The 21920-nt window shown below is 38.0% G+C and overlaps 1 protein-coding gene across 1 annotated transcript in view; it reads left to right on the top strand.

Moving 5' to 3' along the window:
* ACSS3 (acyl-CoA synthetase short chain family member 3) overlaps window positions 1–21920 on the top strand; it is a 160283-nt gene that overhangs the window by 34677 nt on the left and 103686 nt on the right. Inside the window, exons 2-3 of the mRNA XM_042947255.1 lie at window positions 3841–3985; window positions 17972–18160. Coding sequence (XP_042803189.1) covers window positions 3841–3985; window positions 17972–18160 — 334 coding nt within the window. The remainder of the gene's footprint in view (window positions 1–3840; window positions 3986–17971; window positions 18161–21920) is intronic.

Genomic DNA, 21920 nt, shown 5'->3' on the forward strand with positions numbered 1-21920 from the left:
GTAGAGATGTGTGCATAGGGCTTTGGAACTGCTTGGGGGAGGTAAAGGTGGAGTAAAGGTAAAGGTGGAGAACAATCACGGAAAGAATCCGCAGCTGAGTGGATTCAGGAAATATAGATTTTATAATTCATTAGAGCTGGAGTGTGGGAAGTTGGATGAGGAGAAATAAAGCTGAGATGAATGGGCTTTGCATGCCATCTAAAGATACGTAGTTTTTATTCTGAACTTCATGCAACAGTAGTAAATGACTTTGAGCACCAAATAGTTGGTATGAGAACATTTATGAGGAAAAACATTCTTTAAAAACTTTTTTTTTAAATTTGAGTATTGCTGACACACAATTTACATTAGTTTCAGGTGTACGGCATAGTGATTCAATTTATACATTATACTATGCTCCCTCACCACATGTGGAACTACCTTCTGTCGTTGTAAAATGCTATTGTATCATTACCTACGTTGCCTAGGCTGTGCTTTTCATCTTTGTGACTTCATTACATAACTGGAAGCCTGTATCTCCCACTCTCTTTCACACATCCTCCACCTCCTTCCCTCTGGCAACCATCAGTTTGTTCTCTATATGTATAGGTCTGATTCTCCTTTTTGTTTATTTATTCATTTGTTTTGCTTTTTAGATTCTGCATTTGAGTGAAATCATGAAATTTGTCTTTCTCAGTTTGACTTATTGAGGAAAAACATTCTAATAGCATAGAGAGATGACTTGAGAGGATAGGGTAAGGCCTGGGGCAGGAGGATTAATTAGGAGGCAGTAATTCTAACCCAGGTTGTGAATGAGAGAACTGAATATTTACAGAGACTAATGTAATGTTACATATACCCAACTGAATGTAGAGAATGAGGGGTCAAATCTGACTGTGGGGTTTCTAATTCAGGTCTTTGGGTGCAAGGTGGTTCCTTGAAATATGGAAAACAGGAGAAAGGGAGGGTTTGCATTTGGCATGGGGCTATGGGTTGAGATAGGGCGAAAATGACTATTGTTTTGGACGTGTTATTCTTTCCAAATAGATGTTGTTGGGGAGGAAATCCTGTATCCTTCATCGTTCTTTTGGCTGATCTATTAATTAATTTGACATAAAGTGAAATTAATAGGAGAGAAATTAATTTTGGATGTATGGGAGTCTCACACAGACATGGGAGGTTTGAAGAGAGACCGTTGAGGTTTATATGCCATCCTGAGCTAAGGAGAAGGGGGTAGGGGCCTATAGCTTCAAAGGGAAGGAAGACAGTTCACAGGAAGATGGCAGGAGCAAGCGTTTGGTAAACAAACGCTTGCCATGCCATGCAAAGGCCACGGGATACAGAGAGGAATTGAACAAATAGGCCCTGCCAAGTACTCTCCACTCCCCACTCCACCCCTACCATGCCCAGCCCATACTCTTTGTACTTATCTTCAGTGATAAGCCTTTCCTTGGACTAGGCCCTCTATCTAAATTCTTAGAGACAATAAAGAGGGGAGGTTAAAAAGTCTTCCTGAGTCTTGGTACTTGATTGTCTTCTACCCAAAATAACCTACATTCCAAAGTAGCATGTTTTGGGGAGGTTCATTCTGGACTCCCTTCAATGTCCAGCAGACTGTTGGCTATAAGAGTATGGAGCTCAGAAAGGAGGCCAGGACTGGAGCTGAGGATGGAAGTTAAAGCCATATGAGTATTAAGATCACCCAGGGAGTCTATGCAGAGTAAGCCAAGGGATGGATATGGAACCTTAGGGATCACTGTCAAAGATCTGGCAGAGGAAGTAGACTCCGTGAAAGATATTGAGAAGGAAGAAGAGGTAGGAGAATAGTCAGCAAATGATAAAGTGAATCCTTTATCAATCTTTGGTATTGAGAGGGCCTCTTTATTGTGCAATGTCATGAGTGTAATTAACTGTTGAGCACAGAGTGGTAGAGTAGAAGTTGTAGATAAAGAGAAGGACAATAATAACAACATCAAGAAGTATTCCAGCAAGCCAATATTCCGTGTGTCCGAAACATGTTCTTTTCAGGAACAAAAACAAAAATAAATATTCTTGTGGGAAAATTCCATAAAACATCTTTTCTTCTTTCTGATACAAAACATTGAGCAAACTATCTTTTCTCTTGGCATGTTAGCTAATTAAAGCCACAATTATGCTGCATGTCAAATCATCATACCAAATGTCCAAATCATAACATATTCGGCAGTTATTCCCATGTATCTCTAGGTTGTCACGGGGTCAGATGACTGGAAACGTTGCTCCTAGACATGTATCTGACTGGGTTACACTTCCTGCTTCTTGGGCTCTCCTCCACCTGCAAATATTTGCTTTGGATACTAGGCCGAGGAGGCAGCAGTCACAGACACCCGGAGGCTCTTCTGGAGAAAGTAGAGGTGAGGGAGGCTCTTCTGGAGAAAGTAGAGGTGAAGGAGGCTCTTCTGGAGAAAGTAGAGGTGAAGGAGGCTCTTCTGGAGAAAGTAGAGGTGAAGGAGGCTCTTCTGGAGAAAGTAGAGGTGAAGGAGAGCAGGCACAGGTGCCTTCACGCCTCTGCTTGACTTATGTCAGCTCTTTGGCCAAAGCACAGTCACCTGCATGAGCCCCAAACAAGGGAAGTATTCTCCACTCGTGGAGGTGGGGCAAGGGGAAGAGACGGTATTTTAGAACAAACATTGAATCTTTCGCACTTGGTGATTCAGAATCTTTACATTAGCTGCTCCTTGTGCTATGCTGTCAGGTAGTCATATTCGGGTTATTGAAGTATATAGGGTCATTTGACCCTGAGTAAGTGATCCCTCCTCCTGTTGCGTTCTCTATGTGTTATTTCTTAATGCTGCCACTGTATCTATAGCTGCTTTTAATTCACTGCCTCATTTCACATAGGGCTTTTTGGGTGAAGACCTGAAGGTGATATTCTGCTATCTGACAGGACTTTTTCTTTTTGCTTCAATGTTTTTTTTTCCTGTTATTTTGCATTGTTATGATATTTGCTAGCCTTATGTTGGGACAAATAAACCATTACTGTCCTTGTATGCTTTGGTTTAATCCCCTCCTCCTAGAGAAGGGGCAAATGCAAAACTTTTTCTTTTGGAAAAAAAATGAGCTATATTTTTCAAAACGTTATCTCCATCCATCTACATGATGTCTGTGTTTTCAGAGGAAGGCATTGACAAATTGGGAGATGAAAAGTACGAAATTGCAAAAGTTTTTGAAAAAAATTAATTAAAATGTTATATGCATGTCCATACTTTATTCAAATTATGGAGCATTTCAAACATGCAGAATAGAGCTTATCCATTTGGGCAATTGGAGGCATCCCACTTAATTGAAACAAATATATATAAGTGTGTGTGTGTGTGTGTGTGTGTGTGTGTGTGTATATATATATATATATATATATATATATATATATTGCTCTTTTAAAGGAGAATTGAATTTTCCAGTAAGCTGGTGTGTTTACAGCAGTTACCCAAACTCAGTCATACATCTGCCATTTGTTCTCTCAGCCTAACGCTTCCATGGGCTGCGCTGTATTTACATACAATTCATTTCATCCATTTCACGTAGATTATTTTGGTGTCTATACTGTTGTTCCGTCCTAAGCAATAAAATCTACAAAGCTGTCACCTTGAAGTGTGAGGTATATTTTTTTTCTAGTGCACATGAAAGCAAACACACATGAAAACAAAGATGTCACTTCTGTACCGTCTTAAATGTCTGCTTTCTAGATACTACCTGGCGTTGCATGTGTGCCACGGGAAGCACTAATTTAAGGGCAGCGCTGCCAAGCTAGAAATATACAACCTAGTTAAGCAACAGTATATTTTGGAAAGAATTATTAACCTTTACCTTCCAATTTTTCAGGTTTGTGGAAGGAATGCTTAACATTTGTTACAATGCCGTTGATCGTCATATTGAAAATGGTCAAGGAGATAAGATTGCTATCATCTATGACAGTCCTGTTACTGATACTAAAGCAACTATTACCTACAAAGAAGTTCTGGAGCAGGTAATATCATACACTTTCTGTATATGCTGTTTGGAAATGCTATCGAAATTACTTAAAACGCATTCATATTGTTCAAACTTTAATTCACTTAATTCACTGACATGTGTTACTTTGCTTTTCTTTTGAGGCACATTGGAAAAAATAGAGGTATGTTAACTAATTGAGTTTTTATCCCTTATATTTATATGTTATTGTACTGGAGAATACTCATTTTACAGGGAGAGGTGAGCAAGACTCTAAGAATATGTTCAAATCCTCTCCTGGCCTCTGCTTCCACCCACGTTGCCATCCTGTCAGCCTGGCTCCTTTCAGCTCTTGTACCAGTGCAGCAGCCTCTCCCACCCTCCCGATGACCAGCCTCCTCTCACGTTAGATCACCACCTAGTGTGACACCAGAGTTTTCTCCCTAAGGAACAACTAGTTAAAAATGTTTTCCTTAAAAATTAGTGTTACTTAGGGGTGCCTGGGTGGCTCAGTCTGTTAAGCGTCCAACTCTTGATTTCAGCTCATGATCTCAAGGTTGGTGGGATCGAGTCCCGTGTTGGGCTCTGCGCTGACAGAGTAGAGCCTGCTTGTGATTCTCTCTCTCCCTCTCTCTCTCTGTCCCTCTCTCAAAATAAGTAAATAAACATTTAAAAAAATTACTACTACTTAGTATAATCTAGACTCCTGTGATGTAGAAGACATTTGGAATCTGATCACAGCATTTCTGCAAGCTTTATTTCCAGATATTCTTTGCCATAAACACAACTCTTCTTCACCCTGGGGATCCTGTCTTGCCCTTGGGCACTCCTGGCCCTTTACAGGTCTTTTTACATACTGTGCCTTTCCCTTATTTGTTCCTTTTTGTTGTCCTTTCCCATCTGTGTAGTTCTTGGGTGAATTATAATACTGACAGATGAATTATGAGACTCACTCTTTCTTTCTTTTTCTTTCTTTCTTTTCTTTCTTTCTTTCTTGAGAGAGAGCACACATGCACAAGCAGGGGAGGGGCAGAGAGAGAGAGACGGAGACACAGAATATGAAACAGGCTCCAGACTCCGAGCTGTCAGCATAGAGCCCGACATGGGGTTCGAACTCAGGAACCCTGAGATCATGACCTAAGCCGAAGTCGGACACTCAACCGACTAAGCTACCCAGGTACCTCATGAGATTTTCTTTGAACATTAGGGTGGAAATGAGGTTTCACAAGTAATTATAAAAGGATTTGGGTATTGTGGACTATGTAACACGTATTCTGTTGGACATTTACTTATATTGATTTAAAGGGAGATAATAGTATAGGGCAGGGTTTCTCAACCTTGGCACTGTTGACATTTTTAAAGCAGAGAATTCTTTGCTGTGGGGTGCCGGTATGTACATTGTATGATGTTTAGCAGCATTCCTGGTCTTTGACCATTAGATGCCAATAGCACCCCTCCAGCAGTTGTGATGACCAAAATGTCTCCAAACCTTGCTAAATGTCCCCTGGGTGGCAAAATGGTTACTAGTTGAGAACTACTGATTGGGCAAAGTGTGTCACAGTAGGGTTTGGAAGCATTTGCTTTTAAGTTAGGGCTTGTGGAAACACATTCTCTTCTTTTGCTTTTTAAACCTATTTGGTGTTTGTGCTGGATTTTTAGAAAATCTGGTCAACTTTCCTTGACTCTCTGAAATTATACCCTTTTATGTCAGCAATATTCTTGTTTATTTTTCTAAGAGATTTCAAAAAAGGCAACTGGGACAATCCAATGTCTCAATCCTGAGTTGTTGCAAACAATTAAGAGAAAATCTAAACCAGTTTTGCTCAAGCTGGGTCTCAGCCTGGTTGTATGAACAAATGCCAGCTTCAGCTGATGTAAATATAAGAGGAATTCATAAAAAGGGAAGACTGAAGAACTGGATTCAGAAAAAAGTAGCCCCAAGAGAGAAGGGGCAGCGGTAAAAATTTAAGGAGAACCTACAAATTGGTAACTAGACTTGCTGACTTGAATCAATCTCCTAGATTGACATATTAGGAACACCTACGTGGCCAATTTTAGGTTACATGGCTAAAGCACCAGGCAGTGGAGAAAGAGATGTCTTTTCCTCTTTTGATTTCATAGTAGGAATTCCAAGATAATAAGAGGGAAGTTCAAATGCTGGGCAGCCCAACACAGAACAAAACAAAATACTGCCACAAAGATACTGTTGGATACTTTGTATTGGTCTGTAAGTGGGAACTCTATTTTCAGAATGAATTAAACAGAGACAGAGCTCACACTGAGCCTGAAGAGAGAAAGAACTCCATTAGCAAATGACCTTGTTACTCATCTAAAGCCATGTTTTATTCAAAGAGATAATGAAATTCCCCGATAACCTGTTATACTCTGTGTTTTATTGTAGGTTTACATTTTCAGCTTTTAGATGAGGTTTTGTCTATGATTAAAATCTTATTCCTATGATTTGGGCATATTGTCACAGTTTCATTTTATTAATTAAAGGCCTAAGACACTGGTGAATCTTAATTAGTATACAGATTAGGAAGCTTATTTGTATATTACACAGTATTATCTATGCCAATATTGAATTTGATTCATAACCAAACATCAGAGTCAACAAGAAAGCTTTAGGAGCACCTGGGCCACCTAAGACTTTAGTCGGCTAAACATCTAACTTCAGCTTCGGTCATGATCTCACAGTATGTGAGTTCTAGCCCCATGTTGGGCTCTGTGCTGACAGCTCAGAGCCTGGAGCCTACTTTGGATTCTGTGTCTCCTGCTCTCTCTGCATTTCCCCGCTTGCACACTCTCTTTCTCTCAGAAATAAATAAAAACATTAAAAAAAACTGAAGAAAAACTAAGAGAAAGCCTTAGAGAAACATAAAATAAGAAGAGTTAAGTAATTTGCCCATTTTCTATTTTTTTTTTTTTTTTTTTTAGTCAATTGTATGAGTGTATATGATAAATACACATTTTGCTTAGAAGCATTTCTGCTAACCCATCTTGATTTTCTAATATGGAGTCTGGACTCTTAGACCCTTTTGAGGTTTGTACTGGTTCATTGGTTTCAGTTTAGCCTGACATCAAAGTACTTAAAAGGCCTGTTTCTCTCACCTGCTGACAGCTTCTGATTCCCCAGGCTTTTCTTCTCTAAAGTACTAAAGGAAGAAGTGTTAGGAAAGAGGGAGGCATTGTGCTTGACTTTGATTACCTGCTCCTGGTTCCCTGTGGCCTTTGTTTTATTAAGTAGAGAAGACAGAGGAAGAAAGATTTAATGGTAATGCCATTGAGAACAAACAAAGAGAAGTGGCTTTGTACTTTAACTTGTTTTAACCTCCCCCATCTCATTTCTATTGGGAGTTTCTGGCTATGTAAAACTTGATTAAGTTAGTTAGCATTTCTTATTTAATTAGCGGACGGATAAATGTTAGACTAAATTGTTTCAGTGACATAAAAGATCTGAATGATTCAGAAGTAGAGCTTTTCTGAAACTTTCATTTTTTATGTAGATCTGAGAGTTCATACAACCCTTTATTAAGATTTTTGTATAGTGATTTGAACCTTGTTCAAGATCCATTCTTTATTCATTCAACAAGCATTGACTTTGTATGCCAAACCCTGTTAGGAACAAGGGATACAAGCTAAATGCACCATTCCATAACTTTAAGGAGCTAAGCAACCCGTATAAACATGATCAGGGTGATGTTCGAGGGTAGTAGTATATTCTGTGGAAACACATGGGAAAACATGCAGTTCAGCCAACCGTTAATATGGCATAGAAAGACTTTTTGGAAGAATCAGTGCCTAAAATTGCCAAACCACCAAAAGTGGGAAGGGAAGTGGTGGACAGGAGAGTCCTGCAGACAGAGGAAATAGCACCTCCAGAGATCTTCAGGGCAGGGAGATCCTAGCACCTCCACAGTGGCTTTGGCAGAAAGCACAAGTGGTTGGGGGATGGGACTCCCATGAGCCAGACTCTCGAGAACTCTGAGTGTGGCACTACAGATTTGTTCTTAATTCTGAGAGCATGGAAAGAAAAAAAGCAAAAGCCGCTCCCCACTGTGACCTGTGCTTCTGCATGATTTCCTCCGGTGACCTACTCCCCAGCCCCACTGCATCGCACACCCCAGCCCCCTGCCTCCTGAAGCCAACTGTCAGCTTGCTCTACTCCCAACTTTGTACTTACCTACCTTCTGCTGGAAATAGTTTTCTTCTAGATATCTTATGGTTCATAGGACCTGGGTATTACTTTCTCAATGAGATTTTCCCTGGCCGTATTGAAGACAAATGTTCCCATGTGCACATCACTTCGGATCTTCCTTTTCCACTTTCTTTTTAATTTTGCCACTTATTACTCAGTACCTTTGTTTATATTTTACTTGTCTATCTTCTTTAGTGCTGTTTCCTCTTCTACAATGTACTTTCCATCAGGGAAGGAAGGGGAAGGGGTTTTTGTTCTGTTCACCGAATAGTGCCTGGTACATAGCAAATGTGTTCAATGATGAAGGAATGAATGAAACTGTATTTGAAATTTTTAAATGACTCTAACTTCCTTTATTGTGGGAACTTCTTATCTTTGAATTGGGTCAGTAATATAACTTGAACTTCTTTCTAGGCAAATTCTGACCTCTTACTATCTCTGAAGAATTGTAGCCTATTTACATTTGGCTTGGAAGTTCAAGATGAATATTTCCTCTTTGAATTTTCCACACTTACACCCAGATCTGCATTCCAGGAGAAATATATATGCTTATTGTGTCCTTCTCTTGGTAGCTCTTTTCTTTTCTTTACAAAGTTTTTAAATGTTTATTTACATTTGAAAGAGAGAAAGAGACCGTGCATGAGTAGGGGAGGGGCAGAGGGAGAGGGAGACACAGAATCCGAAGCAGGCTCCAGGCTCCGAGCTGTCAGCACAGAGCCGGGTGCCAGAGCCGGGTGCGGGACTGGAACTCACGGACCACAAGATCATGACCTGAGCTGAAGTTGGACGCTTAACTGACTGCACCACCCAGGCGCCCCTAGCTCTTTTCAAGTTAGTGGTTATATTAAACCTCAGCAAAGTAAAGGGGTGTGTATGAGAGTTTTTGTTTGTATTTGGCTGTATATGTTATATACTGTATTCATCATTTTAAGAAATTCCTTCTTTAATTTTTTTGAGTTTGTTTTCTCTATCTCTAATTTCATTTTGAATTACCTCTGAGTTTGCTTTATTTTTTTAATTTTATTTTTGGTATTCAAACAATTGTGAATTTTTATTTATTTGCTAAATAAAAATGTGACCACTAGAAATTTTCATGAATATATATATACAGGGAGAATTGAGGAAGCCCAGAGTGTGCCAGATTTTCTTGATTTAATTCAAACTGAAAGTGTCTATGATCTCCACTGAAGGCAATTGTTTGAAATATGATTACAGTGGTGGTTGTAATTATGAAGTTTGGGTAATTTGGAGGAGAAAATTACTCTGAAATCAAGGGTCATGTCGCACGATAAGTCCTTTCTCCAGCTCTGCCCTTTAAGGTGCTCTTTTCAAAGTGTGATTTCCACCTTCTCAGAAGTATGTCAGGGTATGATAATCTGATATTTCTTTGTCTGTCACATCATCATCATTTTCTTAAGCAAGAACTGAAAATGCAAAAACGTGCCGAACCTGCAGAAATTCAGCCCTGCCAGCACTTGCCTTGTTGAGGGGAAAGAATGCAACAGGGCATGTGCAGTTTTTGTTCTTTAAGCTTCTTAAATAAGCAATAAGAACTTCAGTTGTACTGCAGTCGGCTCTGCTAAAAAGTACGTCTCTGTAAGGTGAATTACCTTTTCCGTGCTTGATGCTGGAATCATCATTCCGTGAATGATGCTGGTTTGAGGTTGAACTTCATTCACAGTGTTTTGTGTAGGTTTTTTCCTCACATGCCACTTTGTCAACTTTTAATGAAATGTAATATACATTCAGATGAGTACACAGAACCATGTTGGATTTTTCACAAACAGAACACACCCACATAACCAGATCAGGAGACAGAAGATCTCCACCCCCAGAAGCACCTACCATGCCTCATGTTAGTCATTTCTCATTCAGCCTTTATGGGATTATCATGCAGACATTGATACACCGTCCATGATGACATTTCCTTGCTTTTGAACTTTGTATAAATTGAATAATAGGATGCACTCATTTGTGTCTGGCTTTTTTTACTCAACTTTTTGTTCATGAGATTCTTTCGTGTAATAGTTTTCCAGACTGGTTGTACCCATTTACCATTCCCCCTTGCAGTGTATGAGAATGCTAGTTGTCAGTAGTTGGCATTGAGAATCCCAAGTCTTTTTTTTTCTTTTTTTAATTCTTTTAACGTTTATCCATTTTTGAGAGAGAGAGAGAGAGTGAGTGAGCAGGGGAGGGGGAGAAAGAGGTGGGGAGACACAGAATCCAGAACAGGCTCCAGGCTCTGACCTGTTAGCACAGAGCCTGACACAGGGCTCACACCCACATACTGTGAGATCATGACCTGAGCTGAAGTCAGACACCTAACCGATTGAGCCACCCAGGCGCACCCCCCCCAACCCCAAGTCTTTTTTAATCTGGGCCTTTTGGGTGAATGTGTGGTGGTATCACATTGTGCTTTTAATTTGCTTTTCCCTAATGACTGCTGAAACTGAGCTCCTTCACCCGTGCTTATTGGCCATTTGTTTCACTTTTCTGGAGTGCTCATTTGGATCTTTTGCCCATTCATTCTCCTATTGGATTGTTGTTACCTTGTTAGCAAGTTGCAGGGACTTTCTCACAATTTAAAGCGAATATCTTTTCAATATCTGAAAACCTCAAGAAAAAAATGATGAAGATTCTTTAGCGCCAGTGTTGCTGAGTTAAGTGCCTTTCAGAATCTAAAGCTAAGAAAATATTCTCCCCTGTTTTAAAAATCGTTAATGATAAAGTCTACACTGTGCTATTTTGACTGCTCATTCTTTGCAAGGATATTTAGAAGCGAATGCCTTCCGATAGAATACCTTAAAACAGGAAGCGTTATTTCCACTGTTTAAGGCTGTAAATGATCTATTGAACATGATATTATGTTAAATGAATGTTAAAGAGTTCTAGTTATGTTGATTTTTGAGTGGTCTGGTTAAGTCTTATTTTCCCATAAGCCTTAATTTTTGTGAGCTATTTTGGGGGCACCTGGGTGGCTCAGTCGGCTAAGCATCTGACTTCTGCTCAGGTCATGATCTCGTGGTTTGTGAGTTCAAGCCCTGTGTCAGGTTCTGGGCTGACAGCTCAGAGCCTGGAGCCTGCTTCAGATTTTGTGTCTCCCTTTGTTTCTGCCCCTCCCTCACTCACACCCTGTCTTTCTCTCTCTCTCAAAAATAAATAAACATTAAAAAATTTAAAAACAATTGTGAGCTATTTTGTATAATGCAATGTTGTAAAATACGTTTTAGTAGACGCTTGTATTTCATGTGAAGTTGTACATGAGTAGGCACCAACTACTGATTTACATTTTTATCAAAATTGTAGCTAAAAGTTTGTTTTGAATAACTTCTCAACTTAATAAAATTTGTTAGATTCTAAGAATACTCCATGTAAATAAAATAAATATTATACCAATTTGATAGATAATATAGGAATTAATTAAATGAGAAAACAACATTTTAGTATCTCCTAGCTTCCTTTTTCCATGTTTAGAGTCATGTATTCAAAATACAAATGTCTAAATTAAATTTTTACATCAACCAAAATAACAATGCAACCATTCCCTTTGAATTTTCTCAGCAGACTTTTTGAGATTGTTTGAAGTGTAACGTCACTTCTTTTCACTTCCCTCTACAACAGAAACTATTTCACCATGATTTGAAGTCCAGAACACTTTATTTGTACCTTTCTCCATGTATGGGTTTATTTTTGCTTTTTACATTACTTGTTAGTATATCTACTTATTAGCGTATTTCTTGGCCAAAGTAATACCCCTTGAAGATAGAGTTAGTATTTTATTTATGTATTTGTTTTTAGACCAACACAATGTCTAATACAGACCTCACAGCATACTCTCATATTATATAGAAAGAATAGTAACTCATCCATTAAAAAGTAAAGAAAAATGTAATCCTTGTCTGAGAGAAATAATTATTTCCAAAAATATCACTTGTCTCCTCCACATTGTGAGTTTCTTTTTACACTGGGAAATTTTTATTTTTTAATATGGTGAGAAATTTCCTTGTTTTAGTGCATTGCCTGACTGTGAAGGTTTATATCCTGCCTCAGCTAAAACTCTGCTTATAACATTTACCTTAACTTGGCTTTCTTGCAAGCCTGAAATTCTGGTTCATGGCTTTTATTCTTACATTTGCTTACCTGATTATTTTTATCATTCATTGATAGATTCTTAATAGATGATTTGTATTATCTTCAGAGTGGCTAAACTCTGACTTTTAGAAAGTCAACTTAACAAAATCAGTAGACTGTTTTGAATTCATTTTTCTGGACTGGAATGATGATGGAGTCAATTTACTTATTAAAACATACTTTTAGGGCACCTGATCTATATGGCACTACTGTGGGCATCATAGACTGCAGTAGTGAATATTATAATCTTTTCCCATAGGGAAGTTGCATTCTAATTAGGGAGCTACATTATGAATAAAAAGATAATACACCATAAATGAAAAATTATACAATATAAGTAAAGAAAAATATGCTACAGAGTGACTTGGGCTGCCATTTTAGATGTATGTCAGAGAAAATTACTTGTCATCGAGGAGATGACCCAGTGACACAAACCCAAATGCAGGCTGGGAGACAACCATGTTCCCATTTGTGTGAAAATCAGGTGAAACAGAGGCCCCAGAACAAGAACAGACTTGGACCACCATGGGGTGCCCGGAGGCCTGCCATGAGAAGAGAGTGGAAGAAGGTGAGGTTGTGGGAGCCTCCGGGAGTCAGATTCCATAGGACCTTGGGCACCATTATAAAGACTGTATTTTATTCTAAGTATGATGGAAAGCTCCATCACTTTGATTTCTCCAAAGAGGAAGCTGTGGTGGGCAAGATTGGAAGTCAAGAGATGACAAATGGTCCAAGAGAGAAATAAATAGGTCCCCTTTAGCTTAAAATCTCCTTAATGATAGCAACAGTTGCTTGCATGGGCAATTAAAGGATACCACCACTTTGTGCCTTGTGGAAACTATTCCATATGCATATCTTTATTTAGGATCTCTGGCTATACCTACTAGGCTTGAAACAAGTCTGATTCGAACTTTTATAGAGCAGCTACTTGTAAATTCCCTGCTTGCTCCCCATTTTTCAGGGTGGTTTTATATAGCATACTAAGGGAAGGTTTCTGAATATTTTTCAAGTAGAATCCTCGGAAAAGAAGTCTGTTTTCTCAGATAATATAATTGGTTTTTCAATTAGTTATATTTTCTGTGATTGATTAGACCAGGGTTTGCAGGGTGACATCACTGCAGCTTGAAAATAGGCTTCCTCGTGTCTTCTCTTTCATATAATTTTCTTTGACATGGCCCTGAAATTGCCCATAATTATTATCTTTTTGCTATAATTTGGACACCAGCTCTATCTTTCTCATACAAACATTATTTTCTTTAGATGGACACACTTGCTGCTTGTGAAGCAGGTGCTAATTTGCTCTATAGAACATAGTGTTTGGTCAGTTTCACCTAATGTTTATATTTGTGTCCTGGGCATTTGATCATGAAACTATACTAACCCACAGACTGCTTGTGAATGAAGATTTTGCAGAATGAATACATAAAAAAATCTATAAAATTCTTTTTTATTATTTATATGAGCATGTTTTCATTTTATAATTTTAAAGTTTAAAGTTTTTACTTGTGTCAAAATAAGCATGTGTTACATATAAACCAAATACATGTGTATACTATTTTATATAACATAAATATCTGTTACTGTATTTTCTTATGTTGGTATTACTATTTATTCATATTATTTTTCCCTGGACTCTGAATTGCTTTGCTTTAAGGACTATGTCTTCCTCTTTTGCATCTGACTTGCAAACTTGACTTTAGTATACATAGCTGATACTGTATAAATTGAGTCAATAACAGGGCACTCATATGTTAGAATGGTTTTAAATTAGTACCAAAATAATGATTAATTCATATAGTCTCTAGTGGGAAGAAACAAATAATGTTGTATCTAAATGAATATGTGTGTTCATTTTGTTTCTTCAGGCTTCCTTCACAGCTCAGTTATCATCATGCTAGCGGAGAGGCATGGCCTGACCATGATTGCATAGCATAGGTCCTGCCCTTAACTCAGACTAAAAACCAAATTTGGTGGTGTGTGAGTGATAAAATGATTAGATTGTTTACAAATTAAAACACAACTTTAAGAAGGTGCAAAAATGAAAAAAAAAAAAAAAAAAAAAAAAAAAAAAAAAAAAAAAAGGGGCGCCTGGGTGGCGCAGTCGGTTAAGCGTCCGACTTCAGCCAGGTCACGATCTCGCGGTCCGTGAGTTCGAGCCCCGCGTCGGGCTCTGGGCTGATGGCTCGGAGCCTGGAGCCTGTTTCCGATTCTGTGTCTCCCTCTCTCTCTGCCCCTCCCCCGTTCATGCTCTGTCTCTCTCTGTCCCAAAAATAAATAAAAAACATTGAAAAAAAAAAAAAAAATGAATATGGATTGGGTGAATTACACATGATTTAACTTTTCCTTTAACTATAGTTGAGAAACTATAAATTATACAAGATATATGTTAAATATTTTCCCTTTGGATAGCAATAGAAATTATAAATTTACATTCAGATATCTATGGTAGGATAAGACTATAACATTAAACAAAAAGAATATAGAATTTCTTTCTCTTTGATAATTTTACATCTGAAGGTCAATAAAAGCAAGGCGAGCCCTGAAATAGCAATCATCACATCCCCCTTGTGTTGAAGCTTCATAGCACTTTATTTGAGCGATTATGAACTTTCAGGTGACTGGGATTTCTAGATTTTTCCTCTGTTTGCTGCTGCTCACCCTTCTTTTCAAAATGATTGTATTGTGTCTGAAGTAAGACCTAAGTATTCTGTTCTAGGTCTCCCATATTAACTAATTCTAGATTTAATATTAGTAAGAAATACTTTTTAATGAAATATTATCACATATGTTCATATTAAACCAATGTCCATTCTTGCAATGAGTTAATATTTTGTTTTCCATATGCATATTTATTAGAAATCTCACCAGAAATGAATGTTTTCCCCTGTTTTCATTCATATATATAAATATATATGTAAAATTTCATATATGTGTATCATTTATACCGATATAATTTCATACATGCATATCATTTACATAATTTACAATGTAAACTTTTACTGGAGCGGCATTTATCCCTGGAAACTACTGAAAAATAGATTTTCTCTGTTGATCACATACAGCTTTTTTTCTCTAGAGCAACTCTGGTGTGGTTAGCACAGTATCAAAACATTGAATGGCTACAGGAAGCCAGTTTAAGAAGGCCAGATGGGCGCCATCTAGTGGTTGTACACACCTGCTGCAGCCTAATTTATTGAAGGTTGTCTTCATTCAGGGAAGTGGTTCACAATTCAGATGCTGGAGCCAAGTAGGTAACATAAGTGGGAGAAGTGGGTGGGAAAAAAATTCATTATCAGTATATATCACACCTTTATGGCTATAGAACTATGGTTTAAGCATATGATATAAAATAAACAAGATGTAGAAGAATACATTTTAAACTCAGGATGGAAAGAAAAATTAATTCTCTGTCAATAATGCCCCCAGGAATGGTGAGCTCAACCTAGTAGCTGATCATCAGGTTCAGTTGATAGTTGTTATTCAAGAACACAGGCTCGGTGTTGCTAGACTTGACAGTTTTTCAGGAGAACCTGGAAAACTGGATTTGTATATGAAACATTCTAATTTAATATGTTGGCTCATTTTTTTGAAGCTGTGACATGACTCCAACTTAAATACTTCTTGGGGTCTCATTGGGTCATTTTGAGATCTTTTTTTCAAAAACTTTTTTGAATTCATTGATTTCATTTCTTTCAAAGGACAGAAAAGTTTTGGGGGACATCTTTCAGCAACATTGAGAAGTGAGACTAGAATATAAAGTTACTGAATAACTACTAGATTGGGTGTTGGTTGAAGGTTATTTTTATTCAGCAATAGGCACTATTCAAGATGCTGAAGTTATAGCTGTAAATAGGACAGACTTCTCATTGGTCTCTCCTAGTGCTGTAGCTTAAATGGGATACCCAGTAATGTGATCACAGAGCATGGTACTTTTCTGCATGGATTGCACACTGAGGGTTTGGATAGAACCTTCCAGTGTTTATTTTGGTCTTTAGCTCCAGAAAGAATTAAAGTTCATGATTATATCACTTTGGTGTATCTTTCTCATAACTTGATGCTGGGCAGCTTTGAGTTCTTAAAAAATAGCACTAAATTATACCATGCAAATAGGAGAGAATAAAACACTAAGATAGCTGTTTGTTACTTTCTGTCTTTCACCAGAGCCCTTAATTTTGACCACATCTTTCCCCCTCTGCACAGAGGAAGGGAATAAAGAGAAAAAGGAAGAATGATCAGGATCCCAAATCCTTTCAAATTGTTGAAAAAGTAGGAAAGGCAGAATAAAATGAAAGGATCCATATAAATAGCCCTGCGGCCCAATTCCTTGTCTCAGGTCTCCTCTGTTCATTACCTTGAGCAGCCACATCCAAAGGCAAGCCAAGGTCCTTCCAGTTGCCCACTGGACCCCTACAGTCCTTTCGTTAGCTCTCTGACCTGATCTACGACCACTTTCTCACTTGTTCTTTCTGTTCCAGCTCCCTAGTCTCCTTGCTTTTCCTCCATCACATCACAAATGATCTCCCTTACACCTCTGTGCTGGTGTTCTCTTTGTCTGAAATAGTATACTCCACTCATTCTTAACTTTTACATTCCTTGCTAAAGTGCTACTTTCTGAATGAGGTCTACCCTCACCTTCCCACTGAGAATTACATTTTCTGCATTCTCAATCCCTCCACTTTGTCCTGCCCTCCCACCTCCAACAGTACTGACTACCTTTTCACATAATAGATCACTTACTAATTATGTTTATTGTATTTCTTCTGCTAAACCATAAGAGATCTTTGTCCTGTTTTGTTTACTGGTGTATCAGAAAATAATGTCTGCCATATACAGGTGCTCAATATACATTTTTTAAGTGAAAGAATGTTGAACTTCTTTTTCATAGGTCTGGGTGTATTTTTCATAACCTGTTTTAATTTCCAAAACACATGTTAAAAGTTAAGCAAAGTTTGTGTGTTTGGTCTCAATGTACAGGGCAGTCACTTTGTATAGATAATTAGTATAAAAAACTATAAAGAAAAAATAATTGGCTCGAAGCAAGAGAAAGGGCAAAGAATATGAGGTCAAAAGATTTGTGATGGTATCCTGGCTGTATTTACTACCTCTCTGCTTCTGAGTTAGCTGTTTATTATATCTGAGTCTCAGCTACCTTATATTTAAAATAAGAATAATAATAACAGAATCTATCTTACTTACCTTATAAGTAGATGATATGTTTTCTTTCCTAACATGTTCTTGTCTCTTTTAATAGTTAACCCAATGTAGGTCTAAATTTGCCATTATTTTATTTTTCTGTTCACTTGACAGATTTGCCCTTTAGAATAAAAGCTCCATGGGGATATATATCTGTGTGCTTGTTTTTCATCATTATGTTCCCAACTCTAAACACAGTGTCTGGTACATCATAGTTGCTCACTAAATATGTTGCTGAATTAATAATTAAGCAAATTTAGGCCATAGAGTTCATGTGGCATAATAATAATAAGTTGGTTCATAGTCAATTATTGTCATACTGTTTGTTATTACTGTTATTACTCTCACTATCTAAGCTCACATCATCATCAAATATGTGTTACTCAGGCTTCTTTAATCCACTACCAAGAGGATGATCAACTTCTTGTGTTACTGTCTTAACTTAGAAGTCTAGTGAAATAACACAGAAAACACTTTGCTGATGTAATGATTTTGTTGTAGGTCTCTAAGCTGGCTGGTGTTTTGGTCAAGCATGGTGTCAAAAAAGGTGACACTGTGGTTATCTACATGCCCATGATACCGCAGGCGATGTATACCATGCTGGCATGTGCAAGAATAGGAGCCATCCACAGTCTCATATTTGGGGGATTTGCATCCAAAGAACTAAGTAGTCGTATTGACCATGCAAAGGTAAGTACTTTATTTGGAGAAATCAAGTAGTAGCTACGTGTAGTACAGCCATAGTTATCTGTGAAGGAACCATCTGGAAGTGCTCTGTACTTACTAGATTCCCCTTTCCAATGAGATGCTTAAAGTCCATCCATCCCTAGGTTTGCATTTCACTGTATGTATGTATGTATATATATATATATATATATACATACATACATACACACACACACACACACACCAAATTTTATTTTGGGGTCAGTTTTATGTGAAAAACATCTTGCTAGATGCTGTGAGGGATGTAAAATAGAAGATTAGGTATATACTTTTCAAGTTAGCTTGCCATGTATATGGGTATATAAGACATACAGGGAAAATAACTAATAACCAATTTATTCACTTACCATATATTTATTAACTTCCCACAATATGCCAGGTACTGTCCTTAAATCCGGATAATGAGTCATACTTACCAAATGGATGGAACGCATATTAAAGTTTTATAATTTACACACATCCAGGAATGGTGGTATACCACCACACAGTGGTTAAGAGGGGTGCCAGTAGGGGTGGAGTTACATCTTCAAATGGGGGTACTAGGATAACAAGCTTGATTAGGCTGTTGTGAAATGATGATTGAGATATTACATTGAAAGCACTTAACACAGTACCTGGTATATAGTACTCATTTAAAAAAAGTTTAGCTATCGTTCCTCTATGAGTCAGAAAACTTTGTTCTGGCAAGTTACCAGATAGTAAATGTTTTAGGCATTGTGGTTTACACGTGGCTGCAGCAAGTACTCAGCTGTGCTGTTGTAGCACACAAGCAGCGTTAGATACTACATAAGCAGAGGGCATGACAGTGTCCCAGTGAAGCTTTGCAGAAACATGCTGTGGGCAGAGTTTGGCTCTCAACTGTCATCCGTAGACCCCTGACTTAGAGGAAGAAGTGATTTCTTTTAGTTGGGGTGGCTGAAGAAGACTTCCTAGAGGTGAGATTTGGGTTAGATCTTGGCCAAGATTCAGCTAGTTGAAGAGAATGATGTCAGGGGATCCAAAAGAAGAAAAAAAGACTATGAGTCCAGCATTTGAGAGGAAAGGGTAAAATTCATTTGGAGGACAGTGAAGAGACTGAGGAGCCCAGAGAGGGAGAGATGGTGAGCTTGCAAAGTAAGTTTTTGTCTGAACTGGGTGCTGTAGATCTTGACCTGTCAACGTTTTTGAGCAGGTGGGTGTCTTGTTGTAGGCAATGCTAAGAGGAGGAAGGTCTTGCAAATAACGTGAATGGGGAAGAGGGGAGGGTGAAAGAAGACATTTTGCACGTGATCTGTTTGTGAAGTGTTGGGTAATGTGCAGCAGACTAATAGCAGTGGGAAGATTAAGGAAGGAAGGTCGTTATGGGAGTAAGAAATGGTTGGCTTTCAGAGTTCCATAAATCCGAGATGAGACATTCCTAACAAGGGAACTAATACCTGATATTAGTGCGAGATAGACAGTGAGGGTTTGCATATCTGACTTCATCTTGTAATAGATCAGTTATTAGAACTAGGAAGCTGGCTTGTGGACTAACTAGATAGATTTGTTCCCCTCTCTTTTTTAAACTTGTTGAGTTAGTGCTTATGAAGGTAAATCTAGGGGGAAATATCAGTCAGTCACTGACCTGGAAACCAGTGAGCATTTGGGGGCTTCTCCAACGAAGGTATATACTCCAGTTTTTTAACTAAAGAAATCCTTAACACCATTTGGATAAAAGAATGAGATATATTATTTTCTTTTTAAAAAATTTATATGATATGGGGAAATTTAGATACATAAAAATAAGGATTTATAAAATGTTTACTATATCACTTGCTAAGTTTTCATTACACACACACACACACACACACACACACACAACCTTGTTAAGCAGCTTAGGCAATGAGTGTATATTCCTATGGGCAAGACCTTTGAGCAGGTCAAATTAAAGGTGAGAAGATAGAGATATATATCTGAGATATTTGGATAGAATTACTCAGGAATGATTGAAATCAGGAATGATTTTGATGTCAGGATTTTCAAATAAACTGGCTCAAGAAAAAGCTTTATGTTGCCGGCTGACGATGGGAAGAATGTACAGTACCCTAACAAGTCAGTCTAGACTAAATAGAGCCTCCAATAAAAGGCCATTAATATAAATGTAGAAAGGATTCTTTTTCAAGATGAAGGTTCTAATTTTGACTTTATTAAATTATTCAAGTTTTGATATATTCTCTATATATTTTTAATTTGATATGGAACTTACTTTCATTTATTCTGAATTCTAATCTTAGGAAATATTGCCTGGAGTTATTTTTGTGAGTATTACAGATAGTAAAATGTGAATTCTATTCAAATGCTGGATCTTTAAAAATATAATAAAAGGAAACAAGACTTATTTTTGTTTTCTTTCCTTTGTGTGTGTGTGTGTCTTTTAAAAGGTAGCTTGATATAGTGGGAAGAGACAGGTTCTGTAATCAGACAAAACTGGCCCTCTTTCTGATTCCACTACTTGTAACCTGGGGCAAGCTATGTAACTGCACTGAGCCTCAGCTCCATGAATATTAAATGATATTCAAAAAGCAGACAGTAATGATATATGCATATACTTGGTATAATATAAACCTTCCCTAGATGAAATGTATTGTAACTAGAAATCAGAATTCAGGAATAGATGCACTGTCTTGGATTGATTATCTGTCTCTTGAATAATTTATTAGCTGCCTCCTTTGCTTTGGATTTCTTGGTGAAGAAACAGTGTACTTAAAAGAATAAAGACATGTTTGTTTATGCAAATTAATGAGAATTTTGGTTCAGTTCCAAAAACATTTGAGAGCTTACCATATGGCAAGCAAGCATTGTACCAGGCATAGAAGACAAAGAGATAAATGGGATCCAGATTTGGCCTCAGAGAGCTTCCTGTGCAGTGTGTGGCTGAGGGAACATTTGACTATAGTAGGGCATCTGAGGCTTGCCCCGAATGGAGATTAACCCTAACTTCTTAAGCTTCCAGGGACTCCTTTTGGCTACATCTCTGTATATCTTGAAGGAGACTAGAAAGTTGTCAGGTAAAGAGAAGTTACCGAGTGTATCTTAAGGAGCAGGTTCAGGCTTGTGGGGCTTGAAGCTTAAATCATTTGGGGGCCCTTTTAAGAAAAATACAACAAAATTACAAATATAGTATTTGGCAATGAGAAAAGAATCGCAAAAGAAAAATCAGAGATTCGAGCCCTTTTTTCTGTGGTCACATTTAAGGAGAGATGCTGACATTTAAAAATGTGGTAATGCTTCCTGATAGCAATTGGCTGGCTCTCCCCACCTGAGAAATACTACAAGGTCACAATAACCAGCGGGTACAAAGGTCTCAGTAAGTGAGGGGCCCCTAGGTTTGCATCTCACTGGTTCAGGGCAAGTCTATCTATTTTCATGAATTCTTTGGATAGTATTTTTTATTTAAAAAAATTTTAATGTTTATTTTTGAGGGTTGGGGGGAGAGGGGCAGAGGAGAAGGGGACAGAAGATCCCAAGCGGGCTCTGTGCTGATAGCCTGATGTGGGGCTTCAACTCATGACCCTGAGATCATGACCTGAGCCAAAGTCAGAGGCTTAACTAGGTGAACCACCAGGTGCCCCTGGGAAGTATTTTTTAACAGCTCATACTCACTAGCCCAAAGCCTCACTGAACTTGTAGTTTCAAACAGGTTAGATCTGTGTGGAATTCGTTAGGTCTACAACATTTACAAATGAATTTTTTGTTTTCAAGCCAT

The sequence above is a fragment of the Panthera leo genome, chromosome B4 (genome assembly GCF_018350215.1).
Source record: "Panthera leo isolate Ple1 chromosome B4, P.leo_Ple1_pat1.1, whole genome shotgun sequence".
NCBI lineage: Eukaryota > Metazoa > Chordata > Mammalia > Carnivora > Felidae > Panthera > Panthera leo.